Source organism: Coregonus clupeaformis, chromosome 39 (genome assembly GCF_020615455.1).
Source record: "Coregonus clupeaformis isolate EN_2021a chromosome 39, ASM2061545v1, whole genome shotgun sequence".
NCBI classification, from domain to species: domain Eukaryota; kingdom Metazoa; phylum Chordata; class Actinopteri; order Salmoniformes; family Salmonidae; genus Coregonus; species Coregonus clupeaformis.
This window is the reverse complement of record NC_059230.1, coordinates 10,886,581-10,910,714: the sequence shown is the minus strand read 5'-3', so window position 1 is coordinate 10,910,714 and position 24,134 is coordinate 10,886,581. Positions and strand designations below refer to the sequence as shown.

Here is a 24,134-nt window from a genome sequence, read left to right as displayed (position 1 = left end):
GGTGGAAGGTGTGGTGAAGTATCGGAGGTGGTAGGTGTGGTGAAGTATCGGAGGTGGAAGGTGTGGTGAAGTATCGGAGGTGGTAGGTGTGGTGAAGTATCGGAGGTGGTAGGTGTGGTGAAGTATCGGAGGTGGTAGGTGTGGTGAAGTATCGGAGGTGGTAGGTGTGGTGAAGTATAGGAGGTGGTAGGTGTGGTGAAGTATCGGAGGTGGTAGGTGTGGTGAAGTATCGGAGGTGGTAGGTGTGGTGAAGTATCGGAGCCAGAGGCTTGCACAGAGGGTCAGGATAAAGATGAGTCTGTGACAGGAGGAGTGAAGTTTGTGGAAAAAGTGGACCCTTGCCTTTTGGCTGATCCATTTGTGGTTTCAGGGTGGGTGAAAACAGAGTTGGGTATTGTGGAATCGGTGAGGGTAACCAGAAGTGGTCTAGTGATAATTGTTTGTGTTTCTGTTGGTCAGAGGGACCAGGCGCTCCGTGTTAAACCAATGGGGACAAGAGATGTGAAGTGTTTTGCTCTCAAGAAAAGGGTGCCATTGAAAGGAGTGATTACTGCGGTAGCGGTAAATGTGAAAGCTGACCAACTGAAGGGGAAGATTCCCGGTGTTTGTGATGCTCGTCGTTTGGTGCGACACAGACAGGGGGGGGGTCAGTGGAGAAACAGACAGGGGGGTCAGTAGAGAAACAGACAGGGGGGTCAGTAGAGAAACAGACAGGGGGGGGTCAGTAGAGAAACAGACAGGGGGGGTCAGTAGAGAAACAGACAGGGGGGGTCAGTAGAGAAACAGACAGGGGGGGCAGTAGAGAAACAGACAGGGGGGTCAGTAGAGAAACAGACAGGGGGGTCAGTAGAGAAACAGACAGGGGGGTCAGTAGAGAAACAGACAGGGGGTCAGTAGAGAAACAGACAGGGGGTCAGTAGAGAAACAGACAGGGTGGGGTCAGTAGAGAAACAGACAGGGTGGGGTCAGTAGAGAAACAGACAGGGGGGTGGGGGCAGTAGAGAAACAGACAGGGTGGGGGCAGTAGAGAAACAGACAGGGTGGGGTCAGTAGAGAAACAGACAGGGGGGTCAGTAGAGAAACAGACAGGGGGTCAGTAGAGAAACAGACAGGGGGGTCAGTAGAGACAGGGGGGTCAGTAGAGAAACAGACAGGGTGGGGTCAGTAGAGAAACAGACAGGGGGGTCAGTAGAGAAACAGACAGGGTGGAATCAGTAGAGAAACAGACAGGGGGGTCAGTAGAGAAACAGACAGGGGGGTCAGTAGAGAAACAGACAGGGGGGTCAGTAGAGAAACAGACAGGGGGGTCAGTAGAGACAGGGGGGTCAGTAGAGAAACAGACAGGGGGGTCAGTAGAGAAACAGACAGGGGGTCAGTAGAGACAGGGGGTCAGTAGAGAAACAGACAGGGGGGTCAGTAGAGAAACAGACGGGGGGTCAGTAGAGAAACAGACAGGGGGGTCAGTAGAGAAACAGACAGGGGGGTCAGTAGAGAAACAGACAGGGGGTCAGTAGAGAAACAGACAGGGGGGTCAGTAGAGAAACAGACAGGGGGGGTCAGTAGAGAAACAGACAGGGGGGTCAGTAGAGAAACAGACAGGGGGGTCAGTAGAGACAGGGGGGTCAGTAGAGAAACAGACAGTGTGGGGTCAGTAGAGAAACAGACAGGGGGGGTCAGTAGAGAAACAGACAGGGGGGTCAGTAGAGAAACAGACAGGGGGGTCAGTAGAGAAACAGACAGGGGGTCAGTAGAGAAACAGACAGGGGGTCAGTAGAGAAACAGACAGGGGGGTCAGTAGAGAAACAGACAGGGGGTGGGGGGTCAGTAGAGAAACAGACAGGGGGGTCAGTAGAGAAACAGACAGGGTGGGGTCAGTAGAGAAACAGACAGGGGGGTCAGTAGAGAAACAGACAGGGGGGGTCAGTAGAGAAACAGACAGGGGGGTCAGTAGAGAAACAGACAGGGGGTCAGTAGAGACAGGGGGGTCAGTAGAGAAACAGACAGGGGGGTCAGTAGAGAAACAGATTAGGGTGGGGGGGTCAGTAGAGAAACAGACAGGGGGGTCAGTAGAGAAACAGACAGGGGGGGTCAGTAGAGAAACAGACAGGGGGGTCAGTAGAGAAACAGACAGGGGGGTCAGTAGAGAAACAGACGGAGGTGGGGGGTCAGTAGAGAAACAGACAGGGGGGTCAGTAGAGAAACAGACAGGGGGGGGGGGGTCAGTAGAGAAACAGACGGAGGTGGGGGGGTCAGTAGAGAAACAGACAGGGGGGGGGGGGTCAGTAGAGAAACAGAAGAGTCATTGTCTGTTCTTTTGAGGTTTGATGTTGAGTCTTTGCCCGACAAAGTGATGTAAGGATATATAAGTTGTCCTGTAAGAGCTTTTGTGCAGAATACATTACGTTGTTACAGGTGTCAAGCTTATGGGCATGTGGCAGCAGTGTGTAGGAGGGAGATTCCTAGGTGTGAGAAGTGTCCAGAAGGGCATGAGACAAAGGAATGTGTAGCATTGGGGAAAGTAGTGGTATGTGTTAATTGTAGGGGTGCCCAGGGGGCTGGGGATCAGAAATGTCCCGTGCGAGAGAAGCAGGTTGAGGTTTCCAGGGTTAGAGTAGTGCAGAAGTCAAGGGGGAGGGATCCTGAGAGGAATGGTGTGAGTAGTAGATCTGTACCAGTACAGAGGGATAAACCAACAAGTGATATATGTTTCAGTAAGATTGGATTTTAGCCATTTATAGCAATGGTTATCAACTGTACTGCAGGGATGGAACATAAGTCTCAGAAAATAGAGGTTGTGGTGGCAGCTGCAGAGAGGTATTTGGGTGTGTGAGACTTGACATCAGAAGAGTTGCAGGGTGTGTTGAGTGGTGGTGTCCCATCCCTTCAGGCTGTTGGCATGAAGTAGGAATAAATAGATTTAAATAGTGGAGTATGGTAGTTATTATTATTATTAAATTTTTTGTGAGTCTAGTGTTAGATGGTAGGGTATTGGTTGTATATTTTATTTTTTAAAGCAAAGTTTAAGGGAGTTCTACTCCAGTCTAGTAGGTGGCGGTAATGCAACATATTGGATGCCAACCGCCGTTAAAACTCATCGAAGAAGAAGGCGTTCCCTAACGGACGGATGAATGATACAACACGCCAATAGGATCTCGCTAGCTCGTCCTAGGCTCTACCCACTATGACTCGTTTGTTCCCATTGGAAACGACAGGCTGTTTATTTATTTTTATTTTTATTTCACCTTTATTTAACCAGGTAAACCAGTTGAGAACAAGTTCTCATTTACAACTGCGACCTGGCCAAGATAAAGCAAAGCAGTGCGATAAAAAACAACAACACAGAGTTACATATGGGGTAAAACAAAACAAAGCCAAAAAAAAAATACAACAGAAATACATATATATACAGTGTGTGCAAATTTAGCAAGTTATGGAGGTAAGGCAATAAAATAGGCTATAGTGCAAAATAATTAACACTGGAATGATAGATGTGCAAGAGATGATGTGCAAATAGAGATACTGGGGTACAAATGAGCAAAATAAATAACAATATAGGGATGAGGTAGTTGGGCGGGCTAATTTCAGATGGGCTGTGTACAGGTGCAGTGATCGGTAAGCTGCTCTGACAACTGATGCTTAAAGTTAGTGAGGGAGATAAGTGTCTCCAGCTTCAGAGATTTTTGCAATTTGTTCCAGTCATTGGCAGCAGAGAACTGGAAGGAATTGCGGCCAAAGGAGGTGTTGGCTTTGGGGATGACCAGTGAGATATACCCGCTGGAGCGCAGACTACGGGTGGGTGTTGCTATGGTGACCAATGAGCTAAGATAAGGCGGGGATTTGCCTAGCAGTGATTTATAGATGACCTGGAGCCAGTGGGTTTGACGACGAACATGTAGTGAGGACCAGCCAACAAGAGCGTACAGGTCACAGTGGTGGGTATTATATGGGGCTTTGGAGACAAAACGGATGGCACTGTGATAGACTACATCCAATTTGCTGAGTAGAGTGTTGGAGGCTATTTTGTAAATTACATCGCCGAAGTCAAGGATCGGTAGGATAGTCAGTTTTACGAGGGCATGTTTGGCAGCATGAGTGAAGGAGGCTTTGTTGCGAAATAGGAAACCGATTCTAGATTTAACTTTGGATTGGAGATTCTTAATGTGAGTCTGGAAGGAGAGTTTACAGTCTAACCAGACACCTAGATATTTGTAGTTGTCCACATACTCTAGGTCAGACCCGTCGAGTGTAGTGATTCTAGTCGGGTGGGCGGGTGCAAGCAGCGTCGGTTGAAGAGCATGCATTTAGTTTTGCTAGTGTTTAAGAGCAGTTGGAGGCTACTGAAGGAGTGTTGTATGGAATTGAAGCTCGTTTGGAGGTTTGTTAACACAGTGTCCAATGAAGGGCCAGATGTATACAAAATGGTGTCGTCTGCGTAGAGGTGGATCTGAGAGTCACCAGCAGCAAGAGCGACGTCATTGATATACACAGAGAAAAGAGTCGGCCCAAGAATTGAACCCTGTGGCACCCCCATAGAGACTGCCATAGGTCCAGACAACAGGCCCTCCGATTTGACACATTGAACTCTATCTAAGAAGTAGTTGGTGAACCAGGAGAGGCAGTCATTTGAGAAACCAAGGCTATTTAGTCTGCCAATAAGAATGCGGTGGTTGACAGAGTCGAAAGCCTTGGCCAGGTCAATGAAAACGGCTGCACAGTACTGTCTATTATCGATCGCGGTTATAATATCGTTTAGGACCTTGAGCGTGGCTGAAGTGCACCCATGACCAGCTCGGAAACCGGATTGCATAGCGGAGAAGGTACGGTGGGATTCGAAATGGTCGGTGATCTGCTGTGGTCTATCATGGTTGACATCTTTGGTTTAGTTTTGTTTAAACGTAGCTAGTCAAAAATCATTAGCCAACTGGCTCAGTTTAACTAGTTGTATGAGATAGCGAGCTAGCTAGAGATGATAATTACATTTACATTTACATTTTAGTCATTTAGCAGACGCTCTTATCCAGAGCGACTTACAGGAGCAATTAGGGTTAAGTGCCTTGCTCAAGGGCACATTTACGTCATTTAGCGACTCACAAATTGGTGCATTCACCCTATAGCCAGTGGGATAACCACTTTACAATTTTGGGGGTAGAAGGATTACTTTATCCTATCCCAGGTATTCCTTAAAGAGGTGGGGTTTCAAATGTCTCCGGAAGGTGGTGAGTGACTCCGCTGTCCTGGCGTCGTGAGGGAGCTTGTTCCACCATTGGGGTGCCAGAGCAGCGAACAGTTTTGACTGGGCTGAGCGGGAACTATGCTTCCGCAGAGGAAGGGGAGCCAGCAGGCCAGAGGTGGATGAAACGCAATGCCCTCGTTTGGGTGTAGGGACTGATCAGAGCCCGAAGGTACAGAGGTGCCGTTCCCCTCACTGCTCCATAGGCAAGCACCATGGTCTTGTAACGGATGCGAGCTTCAACTGGAAGCCAGTGGAGTGTGCGGAGGAGGGGGTGACGGAGAGAACTTGGGAAGGTTGAACACCAGACGGGCTGCGGCGTTCTGGATGAGTTGTAGGGGCTTAATGGCACAGGCAGGGAGGCCAGCCAACAGCGAGTTGCAGTAATCCAGACGGGAGATGACAAGTGCCTGGATTAGGACCTGTGCCGCTTCCTGTGTAAGGCAGGGTCGTACTCTCCGAATGTTGTAGAGCATGAACCTGCAGGAGCGGGTCACCGCCTTGATGTTAGCGGAGAACGACAGGGTGTTGTCCAGGGTCACGCCAAGGCTCTTCGCACTCTGGGAGGAGGACACAACGGAGTTGTCAACCGTGATGGCGAGATCATGGAACGGGCAGTCCTTCCCCGGGAGGAAGAGCGGCTCCGTCTTGCCAGGGTTCAGCTTGAGGTGGTGATCCGTCATCCATACTGATATGTCTGCCAGACATGCAGAGATGCGATTCGCCACCTGGTTATCAGAAGGGGGAAAGGAGAAGATTAGTTGTGTATCGTCAGCGTAGCAATGATAGGAGAGGCCATGTGAGGATATGACAGAGCCAAGTGACTTGGTGTATAGGGAGAAAAGGAGAGGGCCTAGAACTGAGCCCTGGGGGACACCAGTGGTGAGAGCACGTGGTGCGGAGACAGCTTCTCGCCACGCCACTTGGTAGGAGCGACCGGTCAGGTAGGCGCAATCCAGGAGTGAGCCGCGCCGGAGATGCCCAGCTCGGAGAGGGTGGAGAGGAGGATCTGATGGTTCACAGTATCAAAGGCAGCAGACAGGTCTAGAAGGACAAGAGCAGAGGAGAGAGAGTTAGCTTTAGCAGTGCGGAGAGCCTCCGTGACACAGAGAAGAGCAGTCTCAGTTGAATGACCAGTCCTGAAACCTGACTGGTTTGGATCAAGAAGGTCATTCTGAGAGAAATAGCAAGAGAGTTGGCTAAAGACGGCACGCTCAATAGTTTTGGAAAGAAAAGAAAGAAGGGATACTGGTCTGTAGTTGTTGACATCAGTGGGATCGAGTGTTGGTTTTTTGAGAAGGGGAGCAACTCTCGCTCTCTTGAAGACGGAAGGGACATGGCCAGCGGTCAAGGATGAGTTGATCAGCGAGGTGAGGTAGGGGAGAAGGTCACCGGAGATGGTCTGGAGACGAGAGGAGGGGATGGGGTCAAGCGGGCAGGTTGTTGGGCGGCCTGCAGTCACAAGTCGCAGGATTTTATCTGGAGAGAGAGGGGAGAAAGAAGTCAAAGCATAGGGTAGGGCAGTGTGAGTAGGACCAGCAGTGTCATTAGACTTAACAAACGAGGATCGGATGTCGTCAACCTTCTTTTCAAAGTGGTTGACGAAGTCATCCACAGAGAGAGAGGATGGGGGGAGGGAGGGGGGGAGGATTCAGGAGGGAGGAAAATGTGGCAAAGAGCTTCCTAGGGTTAGAGGCAGATGCTTGGAATTTAGAGTGGTAGAAAGTGGCCTTAGCAGCAGAAACAGATGAAGAAAATGTAGAGAGGAGGGAGTGAAAAGATGCCAGGTCGGCAGGGAGTTTAGTTTTCTTCCATTTCCGCTCCGCTGCCCGGAGCTCTGTTCTGTGAGCTCGCAATGAGTCATCAAGCCACGGAGCTGGAGGGGAGGACCGAGCCGGCCGGGAGGATAGGGGACACAGAGAGTCAAAGGATGCAGAAAGGGAGGAGAGGAGGGTTGAGGAGGCAGAATCAGGAGATTGGAGGGAGAAGGATTGAGCAGAGGGAAGAGATGATAGGATGGAAGAGGAGAGAGTAGTGGGAGAGAGAGAGCGAAGGTTGCGGCGGCGCATTACCATCTGTGTAGGGGCAGAGTGAGTAGTGTTGGAGGAGAGCGAGAGAAAAGGATACAAAGTAGTGGTCGGAGACATGGAGGGGAGTTGCAGTGAGATTAGTAGAAGAGCAGCATCTAGTAAAGATGAGGTCAAGCGTATTGCCTGCCTTGTGAGTAGGGGGACGGTGAGAGGGTGAGGTCAAAAGAGGAGAGGAGTGGAAAGAAGGAGGCAGAGAGAAATGAGTCAAATGTGGACATAGGGAGGTTGAAATCCCCCAAAACTGTGAGGGGTGAGCCATCCTCAGGAAAGGAACTTATCAAGGCGTCAAGCTCATTGATGAACTCTCCAAGGGAACCTGGAGGGCGATAGATGACAAGGATATTAAGCTTAAATGGGCTAGTGACTGTGACAGCATGGAATTCAAATGAGGAGATAGACAGGTGGGTTAGGGGAAAAATTGAGAATGTCCACTTGGGAGAGATGAGGATTCCTGTGCCACCACCCTCTGACCAGATGCTCTCGGGGTATGCGAGAACACATGGTCAGACGAGGAGAGAGCAGTAGGAGTAGCAGTGTTTTCAGTGGTAATCCATGTTTCCGTCAGCGCCAGGAAGTCGAGGGACTGGAGGTTAGCATAGGCTGGGATGAAGTCAGCTTTGTTGGCAGCAGAACGGCAGTTCCAGAGGCTGCCTGAGACCTGGAACTCCAGGTGTGGGGTGCGTGCAGGGACCACCAGGTTAGAGAGGCAGCAGCCACGCGGTGTGAGGCGTTTGTGTAGCCTGTGCAGAGAGGAGAGAACAGGGATAGGCAGAGGCATAGTTGACAGGCTGTAGCAAATGGCTACAATAATGCAGAGGAGATCGGATTCATAATGAATGAACTTGGTTTGATGGAGAGGCTTCTGACTGTCGCCAGAAGTGCTGTCTCATTCAACAGGTTCTCAAAGTTATAGATAACTTTGCTCTGGAACATCCTATCGGGACTGGTTTCAGCCACACCATGTAGACCACTCACCCCGGTGCTGACTTCCTTCATGGTCCAGTCCGGTGCCATGTCGATCCCGGAGGAGAGCTGACCGAACCGCATCGCCGTTGCTGCCGCCATTTTGAAACAACTTATTTAGCGTACGTCCAGGGTTGCCAGGTCAAGCTGTAATGTCTAGCCCTATGACAACTCTAAATATTCCCACAAGGCCTGAAAAGCCCACTTTTTGGGGGGCAGAAAGAGGGGAGTTGCAGTAATATCTAACAAGTAATATCTAACAATTTCCCAACATACCCAATACACACACAACTAGTAAGGAATGGAATTTAAGAATATATATATATATATGGACGAGCAATGACAGAGCGGCATGGACTAAGATACAGTAGAATATTATAGAATACAGTCGCCCGGTATCCAGGCTCTGTCGTAGCTGGCCGTGACCGGGAGACCCGTGGGGCGGCGCACAATTGGCCCGGCCGGCAGGGATGTAGCTCAGTTGGTAGAGCATGGTGTTTGCAACGCCAGGGTTGTGGGTTCGATTCCCACGGGGGGCCAGTATGAAAAATGTATGCACTCACTAACTGTAAGTCGCTCTGGATAAGAGCGTCTGCTAAATGACTAAAATGTAAATGTATATACATATGAGATGAGTAATGCAAGATATGTAAACATTATTAAAGTGACTAGTGTTCCATTTCTTAAAGTGGCCAGTGATTTCAAATAGGCAGCAGCAGCCTTTAATGTGCTAGTGATGGCTATTTAACAGTCTGATGGCCTTGAGATAGAAGCTGTTTTTCATTCTCTCGGTCCCAGCTTTGATGCACCTGTACAGCCTCTAATGTGCTAGTGATGGCTATTTAACTGTGCGTCATATTAAACAGCATATAAACACTCTAAATAGGTCAGGAGCCTAAGAATGAACGAAAATGAATTATTTAGTCTGTATAATGTCAATGATTTCAAGGCTATAGCCTAGAAAGAAATACATTGTGAATCATTTGAGAGTGAAACACACTACACTGGTAGGGACATAAAGGGCTCAGCATTTAAACAACATTTAGTTGGATTAAATCATTACAGTCTATCAAGTGAGTATACAGGCTGTGATTTACTTAGAATTAAATACAAATTTTGGCCAGTCTGTGGCTTCAGGCTCAAACGATGGTGCCTGGATAGCAGGCCAGCAGTGGATAATATCCTCCCCACCCCTGGGGATGCTAACCAGGCCAGCAGTGGATAATATCCTCCCCACCCCTGGGGATGCTAACCAGGCCAGCAGTGGATAATATCCTCCCCACCCCTGGGGATGCTAACCAGGCCAGCAGTGGATAATATCCTCCCCACCCCTGCACAGCCACTGGGGATGCTAACCAGGCCAGCAGTGGATAATATCCTCCCCACCCCTGGGGATGCTAACCAGGCCAGCAGTGGATAATATCCTCCCCACCCCTGGGGATGCTAACCAGGCCAGCAGTGGATAATATCCTCCCCACCCCTGGGGATGCTAACCAGGCCAGCAGTGGATAATATCCTCCCCACCCCTGGGGATGCTAACCAGGCCAGCAGTGGATAATATCCTCCCCACCCCCTGGGGATGCTAACCAGGCCAGCAGTGGATAATATCCTCCCCACCCCTGGGGATGCTAACCAGGCCAGCAGTGGGTAATATCCTCCCCACCCCTGGGGATGCTAACCAGGCCAGCAGTGGATAATATCCTCCCCACCCCTGGGGATGCTAACCAGGCCAGCAGTGGATAATATCCTCCCCACCCCTGGGGATGCTAACCAGGCCAGCAGTGGATAATATCCTCCCCACCCCTGGGGATGCTAACCAGGCCAGCAGTGGATAATATCCTCCCCACCCCTGGGGATGCTAACCAGGCCAGCAGTGGATAATATCCTCCCCACCCCTGGGGATGCTAACCAGGCCAGCAGTGGATAATATCCTCCCCACCCCTGGGGATGCTAACCAGGCCAGCAGTGGATAATATCCTCCCCACCCCTGGGGATGCTAACCAGGCCAGCAGTGGGTAATATCCTCCCCACCCCTGGGGATGCTAACCAGGCCAGCAGTGGGTAATATCCTCCCCACCCCTGGGGATGCTAACCAGGCCAGCAGTGGATAATATCCTCCCCACCCCTGGGGATGCTAACCAGGCCAGCAGTGGATAATATCCTCCCCACCCCTGGGGATGCTAACCAGGCCAGCAGTGGATAATATCCTCCCCACCCCTGGGGATGCTAACCAGGCCAGCAGTGGATAATATCCTCCCCACCCCTGGGGATGCTAACCAGGCCAGCAGTGGATAATATCCTCCCCACCCCTGGGGATGCTAACCAGGCCAGCAGTGGATAATATCCTCCCCACCCCTGGGGATGCTAACCAGGCCAGCAGTGGATAATATCCTCCCCACCCCTGGGGATGCTAACCAGGCCAGCAGTGGATAATATCCTCCCCACCCCTGCACAGCCACTGGGGATGCTAACCAGGCCAGCAGTGGATAATATCCTCCCCACCCCTGGGGATGCTAACCAGGCCAGCAGTGGATAATATCCTCCCCACCCCTGCACAGCCACTGGGGATGCTAACCAGGCCAGCAGTGGGTAATATCCTCCCCACCCCTGGGGATGCTAACCAGGCCAGCAGTGGATAATATCCTCCCCACCACTGGGGATGCTAACCAGGCCAGCAGTGGATAATATCCTCCCCACCCCTGCACAGCCACTGGGGATGCTAACCAGGCCAGCAGTGGATAATATCCTCCCCACCCCTGCACAGCCACTGGGGATGCTAACCAGGCCAGCAGTGGATAATATCCTCCCCACCCCTGGGGATGCTAACCAGGCCAGCAGTGGATAATATCCTCTCCACCCCTGGGGATGCTAACCAGGCCAGCAGTGGATAATATCCTCCCCCACCCCTGGGGATGCTAACCAGGCCAGCAGTGGATAATATCCTCCCCACCCCTGGGGATGCTAACCAGGCCAGCAGTGGATAATATCCTCTCCACCCCTGGGGATGCTAACCAGGCCAGCAGTGGATAATATCCTCCCCACCCCTGGGGATGCTAACCAGGCCAGCAGTGGATAATATCCTCCCCACCCCTGGGGATGCTAACCAGGCCAGCAGTGGATAATATCCTCCCCACCCCTGGGGATGCTAACCAGGCCAGCAGTGGATAATATCCTCCCCACCCCTGGGGATGCTAACCAGGCCAGCAGTGGATAATATCCTCCCCACCCCTGGGGATGCTAACCAGGCCAGCAGTGGATAATATCCTCCCCACCCCTGGGGATGCTAACCAGGCCAGCAGTGGATAATATCCTCCCCACCCCTGGGGATGCTAACCAGGCCAGCAGTGGATAATATCCTCCCCACCCCTGGGGATGCTAACCAGGCCAGCAGTGGATAATATCCTCCCCACCCCTGCTGAGCCACTGGGGATGCTAACCAGGCCAGCAGTGGATAATATCCTCCCCACCCCTGGGGATGCTAACCAGGCCAGCAGTGGATAATATCCTCCCCACCCCTGCAGATGCTAACCAGGCCAGCAGTGGATAATATCCTCCCCACCCCTGGGGATGCTAACCAGGCCAGCAGTGGATAATATCCTCCCCACCCCTGGGGATGCTAACCAGGCCAGCAGTGGATAATATCCTCCCCACCCCTGGGGATGCTAACCAGGCCAGCAGTGGATAATATCCTCCCCACCCCTGGGGATGCTAACCAGGCCAGCAGTGGATAATATCCTCCCCACCCCCTGGGGATGCTAACCAGGCCAGCAGTGGATAATATCCTCCCCACCCCTGGGGATGCTAACCAGGCCAGCAGTGGATAATATCCTCCCCCACCCCTGGGGATGCTAACCAGGCCAGCAGTGGATAATATCCTCCCCACCCCTGGGGATGCTAACCAGGCCAGCAGTGGATAATATCCTCCCCCACCCCTGGGGATGCTAACCAGGCCAGCAGTGGATAATATCCTCCCCACCCCTGGGGATGCTAACCAGGCCAGCAGTGGATAATATCCTCCCCCACCCCTGGGGATGCTAACCAGGCCAGCAGTGGATAATATCCTCCCCACCCCTGCACAGCCACTGGGGATGCTAACCAGGCCAGCAGTGGATAATATCCTCCCCACCCCTGGGGATGCTAACCAGGCCAGCAGTGGATAATATCCTCCCCACCCCTGCACAGCCACTGGGGATGCTAACCAGGCCAGCAGTGGGTAATATCCTCCCCACCCCTGGGGATGCTAACCAGGCCAGCAGTGGATAATATCCTCCCCACCCCTGCACAGCCACTGGGGATGCTAACCAGGCCAGCAGTGGATAATATCCTCCCCACCCCTGGGGATGCTAACCAGGCCAGCAGTGGATAATATCCTCCCCACCCCTGCACAGCCACTGGGGATGCTAACCAGGCCAGCAGTGGGTAATATCCTCCCCACCCCTGGGGATGCTAACCAGGCCAGCAGTGGATAATATCCTCCCCACCACTGGGGATGCTAACCAGGCCAGCGGTGGATAATATCCTCCCCACCCCTGGGGATGCTAACCAGGCCAGCGGTGGATAATATCCTCCCCACCCCTGGGGATGCTAACCAGGCCAGCGGTGGATAATATCCTCCCCACCCCTGGGGATGCTAACCAGGCCAGCGGTGGATAATATCCTCCCCACCCCTGGGGATGCTAACCAGGCCAGCGGTGGATAATATCCTCCCCACCCCTGGGGATGCTAACCAGGCCAGCGGTGGATAATATCCTCCCCACCCCTGGGGATGCTAACCAGGCCAGCGGTGGATAATATCCTCCCCACCCCTGGGGATGCTAACCAGGCCAGCGGTGGATAATATCCTCCCCACCCCTGGGGATGCTAACCAGGCCAGCGGTGGATAATATCCTCCCCACCCCTGGGGATGCTAACCAGGCCAGCGGTGGATAATATCCTCCCCACCCCTGGGGATGCTAACCAGGCCAGCGGTGGATAATATCCTCCCCACCCCTGGGGATGCTAACCAGGCCAGCGGTGGATAATATCCTCCCCACCCCTGGGGATGCTAACCAGGCCAGCGGTGGATAATATCCTCCCCCACCCCTGGGGATGCTAACCAGGCCAGCGGTGGATAATATCCTCCCCACCCCTGGGGATGCTAACCAGGCCAGCGGTGGATAATATCCTCCCCACCCCTGGGGATGCTAACCAGGCCAGCGGTGGATAATATCCTCCCCCACCCCTGGGGATGCTAACCAGGCCAGCGGTGGATAATATCCTCCCCACCCCTGGGGATGCTAACCAGGCCAGCGGTGGATAATATCCTCCCCACCCCTGGGGATGCTAACCAGGCCAGCGGTGGATAATATCCTCCCCCACCCCTGGGGATGCTAACCAGGCCAGCGGTGGATAATATCCTCCCCACCCCTGGGGATGCTAACCAGGCCAGCGGTGGATAATATCCTCCCCACCCCTGGGGATGCTAACCAGGCCAGCGGTGGATAATATCCTCCCCACCCCTGGGGATGCTAACCAGGCCAGCGGTGGATAATATCCTCCCCCACCCCTGGGGATGCTAACCAGGCCAGCGGTGGATAATATCCTCCCCACCCCTGGGGATGCTAACCAGGCCAGCGGTGGATAATATCCTCCCCACCCCTGGGGATGCTAACCAGGCCAGCGGTGGATAATATCCTCCCCACCCCTGGGGATGCTAACCAGGCCAGCGGTGGATAATATCCTCCCCACCCCTGGGGATGCTAACCAGGCCAGCGGTGGATAATATCCTCCCCACCCCTGGGGATGCTAACCAGGCCAGCGGTGGATAATATCCTCCCCACCCCTGGGGATGCTAACCAGGCCAGCGGTGGATAATATCCTCCCCACCCCTGGGGATGCTAACCAGGCCAGCAGTGGATAATATCCTCCCCACCCCTGGGGATGCTAACCAGGCCAGCAGTGGATAATATCCTCCCCACCCCTGCACAGCCACTGGGGATGCTAACCAGGCCAGCAGTGGATAATATCCTCCCCACCCCTGGGGATGCTAACCAGGCCAGCAGTGGATAATATCCTCCCCACCCCTGCTGAGCCACTGGGGATGCTAACCACCCATTTGGCCAGTCTTGCCAGGCTGGGCAGAGATGCAGAGTTGTTTTTAAATGTTCTATACGTAGGCTTAAAGGTTTTTAGGCAAAATAACCCAATCAAAATGGAAAGCTCCTTGTATGTGGGAATATGCCAGGCCTATTGGGCCAAAATCAATGATGGCCTTTAGTATAGAGATCAGATTTTTAGTTTATAAATACTTTGCTACAATGACACATTTAGTTATCTACCCACCTCATTCCTTTCATTTAGCACATAGTAAGGATACCATCATGCTTTCAGGATTCGTGTCTTTTTCAGATTCTACAATGATTATTTAGTTGTGGATGCTACATCACCACACTCCCTCTCTTGCTCTTGGTCCTCATCTTTGTAAGTCACCTTGATTTAGCACCTGTGTGTTTTATCAGTTTCTTTATGAAAATATTTAGCGAACTCCATGACAGTAGCTAAAGCGAGGGGCTACAGCAGGAGACTAGAAATGCATGCTGGGCCGGACATGCCCTGAGCTGGTGAAGTAAACGCTACTGGAGTGAAATTGGAGCGGGCGAGAAGGCCGACGCTGCAGGGCAGACAGCCTTTGGGAGTCTCGCTCCACCCTCCAGTCAAATTGGGCACGCTGCGCTCCTTGCTCCGCTCCTCTCACATACTGGTCTCAACACACACACACACCCCCCTCCGGCCCTCCCCACCACTCTCTCAATTCAATGGGCTTTATTGGCATGGGAAACACATGTTTACATTGCCAAAGCAAGTGAAATAGATAATAAACAAAAGTGAAATAAATAAAAAATGAACATTAAACATTACACTCACAAAAGTTCCAAAAGAATAGAGACATTTCAAATGTCATATTATGTTTATATACAGTGTTGTAACAATGTGCAAATAGTTAAAGTACAAAAGGTAAAATAAATAAACATAAATATGGGTTGTATTTCTCTCTCTCTCTCTCTCTCACTGCCTGATAGTCAGCAGCAGCAGGTCACAGTGAAATATACATTTACAGTTTTTCCTCGATTGCTAAGACACATTTCTTGAAAGCTGCTCTCCTTTTCTCTTAACTGTGAACACAAAACCCAATTTTCAAGCTACATTCACAAAACCTCAGACTCTTCTTGCAAAACCAAACTTTCACCTCAAAACAGTTCAATCTGTGCTCAAAACTGAACTATGTTGTCAAATCGTGCCCCGAGTCAATCAAAATTAAAAACACTACTGAACAGTCACTAAACACTACGTAGAAAAATAGAAAACACAATGCTCAGGACATGAAGCTGGAGAAATAAATGTTTATTGTTCACTGTAGGCTAACTGCATGTTGCAAAACAAAAAAAAACTGTGCATTTAGCACTTGTACAAAAAGACAAAACAGAAATCTTGTGCATTTACATGTAGCACTTGTAAAAACAAACAGAAATCTTATGCGTTTGCCACTTGTGTGGCAGGTGGCTTAGTGGGTAAGAGCTTTGTGCCAGTAACCGAAAGGTCGCTGGTTCTAATCCCCAAGCCGACTAGGTGAAAAATCTGTCGATGTGCCCTTGAGCAAGGCACTTAACCCTAATTGCTCCTGTAAGTCGCTCTGGATAAGAGCGTCTGCTAAATGACTAAAATGTAAATGTAATGTAAATGTAAAAATAAAGTACAAAAATATACAAATAAGTGCATTACTCAGCCACAGCATCATGTCTCCGTACTGGGTCAGGCCACAGGACTTCATCCACGTCACAGGCCACATTTTGTCTGGCCAGGCAACGGGGGAAAAAACCCCTGGCATGCCGTATCCAGGCTTGGCATGCCTCCACACCTATGTCACCACAGGCAAGTCCCATGGCTTGCAGGAGATTTACCCTGGTGTAAGGTTGGCGTTCATATACCTTCCACCGCCATGAGGAGAAGAATTTCTCAATGGGGTTTAGGAAAGGGGAGTACGGTGGAAGGCAAAGATTGATAAAACCTTGGTTCATATTGTACCACTCTCTAACCTGGAGGGCTCTGTGAAAACTCACATTGTCCCAAACAACAACATAGATGGGATGCTCATCCTGCTGCCCTAACAAAGCATCTCGCATGTGATTGAGGAAAATGAGGAGCTGGTGAGTGTTGTAGGGCCCCAGGTTGGCATGATGGTGGACAACCCCATCATTGCTGATGGCAGCACATAATGTGACATTGCCACCACGCTGCCCAGGAACACCAACAATGGCCCGATGGCCAATCACATTACGGCCTCTCCTTCTCCTTTTGGTGAGATTACTGTAAACCCAGCTTCATCCATGTAGATGTATCTTTCCATTGCATCCAGTTGAAAAACCCTCTGTAGAAATATATATAGTTTTGTAAGTGATACGGAAAAAGTGATTTAGGCCACTACAGTAAATCACTACTTAGAGTAATCAACATTGAATGTGTCTGGATATATGCCAACCTGTACATACTGGAATCTTTGCTCTTTGACTCTGTCTGAGTTGCGATCAAAGGGCACTCTGTATAGCTGTTTCATGCGCAGTCTGTTGCGCTTGAGGACACGATCAACAGTAGAGAGGCTGACACTGTTGATACCCTCAAAATTTAAATGGTCCTCAATGATCTTCTGCTGAATTTCGCTCAGTTTAATGGCATTGTTCTCACGGACCATATCAACAATTAAGGTCTCTTGGTGTGGGGAGAACATACCTGTCCTCCCACCCCCATGTGGCAGTCTTTCAATTCTACAAAAAGAGAACATGGAGTTACAAAAAATATACATGGAATACTAGGCCTACAAACAGTTAGACCAACCCTCCATTACAATACTACAGTACATTGGTACAGTGATGTACTGAAACATATATTTACTTACAGTATACTGTGGTACAGTATATAGTATGTCATACAGTAATTGCTGTCAACATTTACATACTGTACTATAATGTCAAAAAAAGGTAATTACCTGTTCTCTTCTCTAAATCTTCGGATTATGGTGGACACAGTGAATCTACTGATGTTTGGTTGTACCCTTTGTCCAGCCTCCCTCATGCTCATACCATGGACAAGAACATGGTCAATCACAGTAGCTCTGATTTCATTAGATATTACTGTTCTTTGTCTTCGCTGACCTCCTCTCACACGAACTCTTCCTCTCAGATTTCTATCCATTGTAGGGCCTCACAAACCAGTGCTCTCTGAACTGGCTTACTGTATATGTTCCCTCACATCATTAGCCACAAGTGTGATCAATTTTGAGTTGTTGTGTTCAAGTGGTGACACCTGTGCTCTAATTGTGTTTGACTTTTGTCACCTGTGCTCACCATTATGCAGCACGGGTGCATCACAATGAAAATGTGTTGGCAAGTTATGTCTAAACAGGTGAAAAGTGCTTATGGTTTTGCCAAAAGAGTGATTGATTCAATCAGTGGGTTCAGGCAACTGAGCATTTGGTTCAGACAATAGGGTTTAGTGTTTTAGCAATTGAGAAAAACTGTAACAAAAATATAAACGCAACATGTAAAGTGTTGGTCCCATGTTTCATGAGCTGAAATTAAAGATCCCAGAAATGTTCCATACACACAAAAAGCTTATTTCTCTCAAATTTCGTACACAAATGTGTTTACATCCCTGTTAGTGAGCATTTCTCCTTTGCCAAGATAATCCTTTTTAAATTTTTTTGTCATTTAGCAGACACTCTTATCCAGAGAGACTTACAGTTAGTGAGTGCATACATTATTTCATACTGGCCCCCAATGGGAATCGGGGCATATCAAGAAGCTGATTAAATAGCATGATCATTACACAGGTGCACCTTGTGCTGGGGACAAAAAAGGCCACTAAATTGTGCAGTTTTGTCACACAACACAATGCCACAGATATCTCAAGTTTTGAGGGAACGTGCAATGGAGGAATGTCCACCATAGCTGTTTGCAAATAATTTAATGTTAAGTTCTCTACCATAAGCCACCTCAAACGTTGTTTTAGAGAATTTGGCAGTACATCCAACCTGCCTCACAACCACAGACCACGTGTAACCATGGCAGCCCAGGACCTCCACATCAGGCCATCAGACAGCTGATGAAACGGAGGAGGATTTCTGTCTGTAATAAAGCCCTTTTGTGGGGGAAAACTAATTCTTATTGGCTGGGCCTGGCTCCCCTGTGTCTGCCCCCGAGTCATGTGAAATCCCATAAATTTGGGCCTAATGAATTTATTTTAATTGACTGATTTCCTTATACAAACTGTAACTCAGTAAAATCGTTGAAATTGTTGCGTTTATATTTTTGTTCAGTATATATTTTTAAGAAATTGCCATGGAAGTAGCCCAAAATCCCAAACCCGCGACCACTACATTTTCACCCGCGACATCGTTATCAAAGTAAGCTAGAAAATCGCGAACATGGCAACCCTGCGTACGTCTCTGTGGATATCAAAGATACGGAGGAAATAGTCGAGTTGGAGCACTTGTACGCAAGTAGCGCATCTTCTCACGTAGCTTGACAAAACAACGCAGTTTATGGAGTGCCTTTCTGAAATTATCGCACAAATTCTGTCTTGATGTGTAAAATAGTAGTACAAACAGACATACTATTATATTCTTATAACAGTTTGCTCTCCTTCCAATCATTGATTTCATGCCCGGAACGACAGAGTTTTGGCAGACTTTTTACCGTCAGGCAGTAGAAGGGGCGTCTGTTTTGGGGTCCTTCTGTAAGAAACAGGAAGAGAAAGGTTAACAGTTTTTGATTCTCGACAAATTCTCTTTATTATAGGTTATTTGTTAGCTATTTTCGACTAGTTAGAGAATAATAGTAACGACACAGACAGCGCAGTGTAACTAGATCTATTGAATGTCTAGTTAGCTAACGGTAGCTCAATGGCATCATCACAGTACACACACACTCCTTTTTTTATTGTAGCTAGTAGTTGCAAGGCGAATATTTAACTGCAAGGCGAATATTTAGTAAGGGAGAGTCCAAAAATAATGGAGAAAGATTGAAGTAGTTAGTCCTCTCTCTGTCTAGCACTACTGAATAAGGGAAGTTTCATAACTAGCCATCACATGACTAAAAAGACAAGGCGTTTTCAAAAGGCAATATAAAGGATTCAAAATGTAATAAGTTGTGGTCGAAGTGAAGCCTAACCCTGACCTCTGACCCCTGTGTAGATGACGGTTCATAACCTGTACATCTTTGATCGTAACGGAAGCTGTCTGCACTATGGGGAGTGGAACCGCAAGAAACAGGCCGGCATCTCCAAGGAGGAGGTGAGACAGGAGGCATAACGCTTCATTCATGCTTCATAGTTTTTCAGTTTCATACAGGCGTCATAGTGTTTCGTATAGACTACATAGTGTTTCATAGTGTTTATAAAGAGTCTTCATAATCATCCATACAGGCTTGTTTCATACTGGCTTTATTATAACAAAAGTGATACAATTGTCTAGATTCTGGTTTCTCTTTCCCTCTTTCTCCCTTCTCTCTCTCTCAGGAGTTTAAGCTGATGTATGGGATGCTGTTCTCCATCAGATCCTTCTGCAGCAAGATGTCTCCCCTGGATATGTATCCTTCAGTGGGTGGGTGTGGGTGGGTGGGTGGGATGGTATGTGTTAACCTTAGTCTTGCGTGGCCGTCCTCCTAAATCTTGTATCGTAGACTCGACTATTGGAAGTCTGAAGATTTGCTCTGAGTAGTCGTACAAAGTTTTAGTAGCCTATGCGGCTTCCTTTCACACTAAGGCTATGTTGTTTACCTTAACCCCTCCACAGGAAGGATGGTTTCTTGACCTTCCAGACCAGCAAGTATAAACTGCACTATTATGAGACACCAACTGGCATTAAGATTATAATGAACACAGACCTGGGAGTTCCCAACGCTAAAGATATACTGCACCAGATATACAGCACGGTAAGCATGGGAGTGGGGGTGTAAGTAACCATGTATCTCTCTCTCTCCCTCTCTTCTCTCTCCCCCTCTCTTCTCTCTCTCCCCCTCTCTTCTCTCTCTCTCCCCCTCTCTTCTCTCTCTCTCTCCCCCTCTCTTCTCTCTCTCCCCCTCTCTTCTCTCTCTCCCCCTCTCTTCTCTCTCTCCCCCTCTCTTCTCTCTCTCCCCCCCATCTCTTCTCTCTCTCTCCCCCTCTCTTCTCTCTCTCTCCCCCTCTCTTCTCTCTCTCCCCCTCTCTTCTCTCTTCTCTCTCCTTCTCTCCCCAGCTGTATGTAGAGTACATAGTGAAGAATCCTTTGTGTGGTTATACAGTGCCTTCAGAAAGTATTTATACCCCTTGACTTATTCCACATTTTGTTGTTTCAGCCTGAATTCAAAATGGATTCAATGTATTTTTTCCTCACCCATCTACACACCATACCCCATAATGACAAAGTGAAAACATGTTTTTGTAAATGTATGGGACTAGTTGGACCGACCTGGGGACTAGTTGGACCGACCTGGGGACTAGTTGCAGGGTAGAGGACCGACCCGGGGACTAGTTGCAGGGTAGAGGACCGACCCGGGGACTAGTTGGACCGACCTGGGGACTAGTTGCAGGGTAGAGGACCGACCCGGGGACTAGTTACAGGGTAGAGGACCGACCCGGGGACTAGTTGGACCGACCCGGGGACTAGTTGCAGGGTAGAGGACCGACCCGGGGACTAGTTGGACCGACCTGGGGACTAGTTGCAGGGTAGAGGACCGACCCGGGGACTAGTTACAGGGTAGAGGGACCGACCCGGGGACTAGTTGGACCGACCCCGGGGACTAGTTGCAGGGTAGAGGACCGACCCGGGGACTAGTTGGACCGACCTGGGGACTAGTTACAGGGTAGAGGACCGACCCGGGGACTAGTTGGACCGACCCGGGGACTAGTTGCAGGGTAGAGGACCGACCCGGGGACTAGTTGGACCGACCCGGGGACTAGTTGCAGGGTAGAGGACCGACCCGGGGACTAGTTGGACCGACCCGGGGACTAGTTGCAGGGTAGAGGACCGACCCGGGGACTAGTTGGACCGACCCGGGGACTAGTTGGACCGACCCGGGGACTAGTTGCAGGGTAGAGGACAAGAGAACAATGTGCCTATCTGAAGCAACAACAAAAAAATTGTAGCTGGCGAAATGTTTCATTTTTAAAAGTAGCTCTCATGCTAGAAAAAGGTTGTAGACCCCTTTTGAAGAGCACAAACCTGCAGGAGTGAGTCACTGCTTTACTGTTTGCAGAGAACGACAGGGTGTTGTCCAGGGTCATGCCAAGGTTTTTTTCACTGGGAGCGGGACACCGTTGGGTTGTCAACCGTGATGGAGAGGTCTTGGAGCGGGCATCTGAAAAACACTACCCACCACTGTGACCTGTACGCTCTTGTTGGCTGGTCCTCACCACATGTTCGTCGTCAAACCCACTGGCTCCAGGCCATCTATAAATCACTGCTGGGCAAATCCCCGCCTTATCTTAGCTCATTGGTCACCATAGCAGCACCCACCCGTAGTCTGCGCTCCAGCAGGTATATCTCACTGGTCATTCCCAAAGCCAACACCTCCTTTGGCCGCCATTCCTTCCAGTTCTCTGCTGCCAATGACTGGAACGAATTGCAATAATCTCTGAAGCTGGAGACTCTTATCTCCCTCACTAACTTTAAGCATCAGTTGTCAGAGCACCTTACCGATCACTGCACCTGTACACAGCCCATCTGAAATTAGCCCACCCAACTACCTCATCCCTATATTGTTATTTATTTTGCTCTTTTGCACATAATCTCTTGCACATCTAGCATTCCAGTGTTAATACTATTGTAATTATTCTGCACTATAGCCTATTTATTGCCTTACCTCCATAACTTGCTTCATTTGCACACACTGTATATATATTTTCTGTTATATTTCTGACTTTATGTTTTTTACCCCATATGTAACTCTGTGTTGTTTTTTATTGCACTACTTTGCTTTATCTTGGCCAGGTCGCAGTTGTAAATGAGAACCTGTTCTCAACTGGCTTACCTGGTTAAATAAAGGTGAAATAAAAAAATAATAAAAAAAAATAAAGACCTTTCCCAGGAGAAGAGCAGCTCCATTTTGTTGAGGTTGAGCATGAAGTGGTGGGTCGACATCCTAGCTGAGATATCTGCCAGGCACGCAGAGATGCGGGTCGCCACCCGGGTGTCAGAAGGGGGAAGGAGAAAAGTAGTTGAGTGTGATGACATGATTCTGCATGACAATGATAGGAGAGACCATGTGAGGACATGACAGAGCCCAGTGACTTTTATTTATATTTTTTATTTCACCTTTATTTAACCAGGTAAGCCAGTTGAGAACAAGGTCTCATTTACAACTGCGACCTGGCCAAGATAAAGCAAAGCAGTGTGATAAAAACAACAACACAGAGTTACATATGGGGTAAAACAAAACATACAGTCAAAAATACAACAGAAAATATATATACATTGTGTGCAAATGTAGCAAGTTATGGAGGTAAGGCAATAAATAGGCACATTCTTGAGCATGCAATACTGCTTTCCTCAGTACGAAATCGTCGTCGACCCACTGTGCTGTCAGACTCGGCATGCTCATGGGGCTGACATCGCTGGTCCAAATGTCAGTCGTGAAGCTAATAGCGGTGACGCCCACAGCAAGTAGCTCATGGATGTATGTTTCAACAACCCTGTGTAACTCCGGTAGGGCAACATCTGAAAAATAGCGCCTACTTGGTAGTGTGTACCAGGGCTCGAGGTGCTCGACCAGTCGGCGAAAGCCTTTGAGTCTCGCTGAAATGTTCTTACTCTTTAAAATGAAAATGCTCGACTTGAACTTGTTTAGTTGTTGGAAGTGCGCACTTCGTTTTACTGCTTTTGTTCTAAGTAGTCGCTGATCGTCTGGTGGTGATGCACTTTCAAATGAGTAACTAGGTTTGTGGAGTGAAAGATTTAAAATAAAATAGATCCACACAGCAGACATTGTGGGCTAGGTTAGGAATGCTGTGTTGCACGTGTAGCGCTGTATTCTTCGTGGCGTCATTACGTCATCTACCTACGTTATACAGGTATGCACGTCAGCTTTGACATCGGTTTTGCAGTGAAGATGAGGTCAAGCGTATTGCCTGCCCTGTGACTGAGAAAGGGTGACGTCAAAAGACGAAAGGAGTGGAAAAAAGTTGATTGAAGTCAGGCGTCGGGAGGTTAAAGTCACCCAGTACGATGAGTGGTGAGTCATCGTCGGGAAATTAGCTTATCAAAATGTATCTACAACTTGATTGGAGTCCACCTGTCGCCAATTCAATTGTTTGGACATGATTTGGAAAGAAACACACCTGTCTATATAAGGTCCCACAGTTGAAAGTGCATGTCAGAGCAGAAACTATATCATGAAGTCCAAGGAACTGTCCATATATCTCTGCGATAGAATTGTGATGAGGCATATATCTGGGGAAGGGTATAAAACTATTTATAGATTTATAGTGTTGAAAGTTTCCAAGAGCGAAATGGAAAACATATGGAACTACCTAGACTAGAGCTGGCCGTCCGACCAAACTGAGCAACCAAGCTTGAAAAAATCTGCATGGAAGAATGGGAGAAAATTCCGAAATCCAGATGTGCAAAGCTGAAACAGACATACCCAAGACAACTCAAAGCTGATCCAGACATACCCAAGACAACTCAAAGCTGATCCAGACATACCCAAGACAACTCAAAGCTGATCCAGACATACCCAAGACAACTCAAAGCTGATCCAGACATACCCAAGACAACTCAAAGCTGATACAGACATACCCAAGACAACTCAAAGCTGATACAGACATACCCAAGACAACTCAAA

The 24,134-nt window shown here is 49.2% G+C and overlaps 2 protein-coding genes across 2 annotated transcripts in view; one reads left to right on the top strand and one right to left on the bottom strand.

The window, feature by feature from the left end:
- Positions 1-8,385, bottom strand: part of LOC121554581 (proteasome subunit beta type-6-like) — a 30,379-nt gene extending 21,994 nt beyond the window's left edge. The window contains exon 1 of the mRNA XM_045211809.1: positions 8,296-8,385. Coding sequence (XP_045067744.1) covers positions 8,296-8,385 — 90 coding nt within the window. The remainder of the gene's footprint in view (positions 1-8,295) is intronic.
- A 10,589-nt stretch (positions 8,386-18,974) lies between these two features.
- trappc1 (trafficking protein particle complex subunit 1) overlaps positions 18,975-24,134 on the top strand; it is a 6,916-nt gene continuing 1,756 nt past the window's right edge. The window contains exons 1-4 of the mRNA XM_045211770.1: positions 18,975-19,071; positions 19,508-19,606; positions 19,831-19,901; positions 20,108-20,246. Coding sequence (XP_045067705.1) covers positions 19,508-19,606; positions 19,831-19,901; positions 20,108-20,246 — 309 coding nt within the window. The 5' untranslated portion in view covers positions 18,975-19,071. The remainder of the gene's footprint in view (positions 19,072-19,507; positions 19,607-19,830; positions 19,902-20,107; positions 20,247-24,134) is intronic.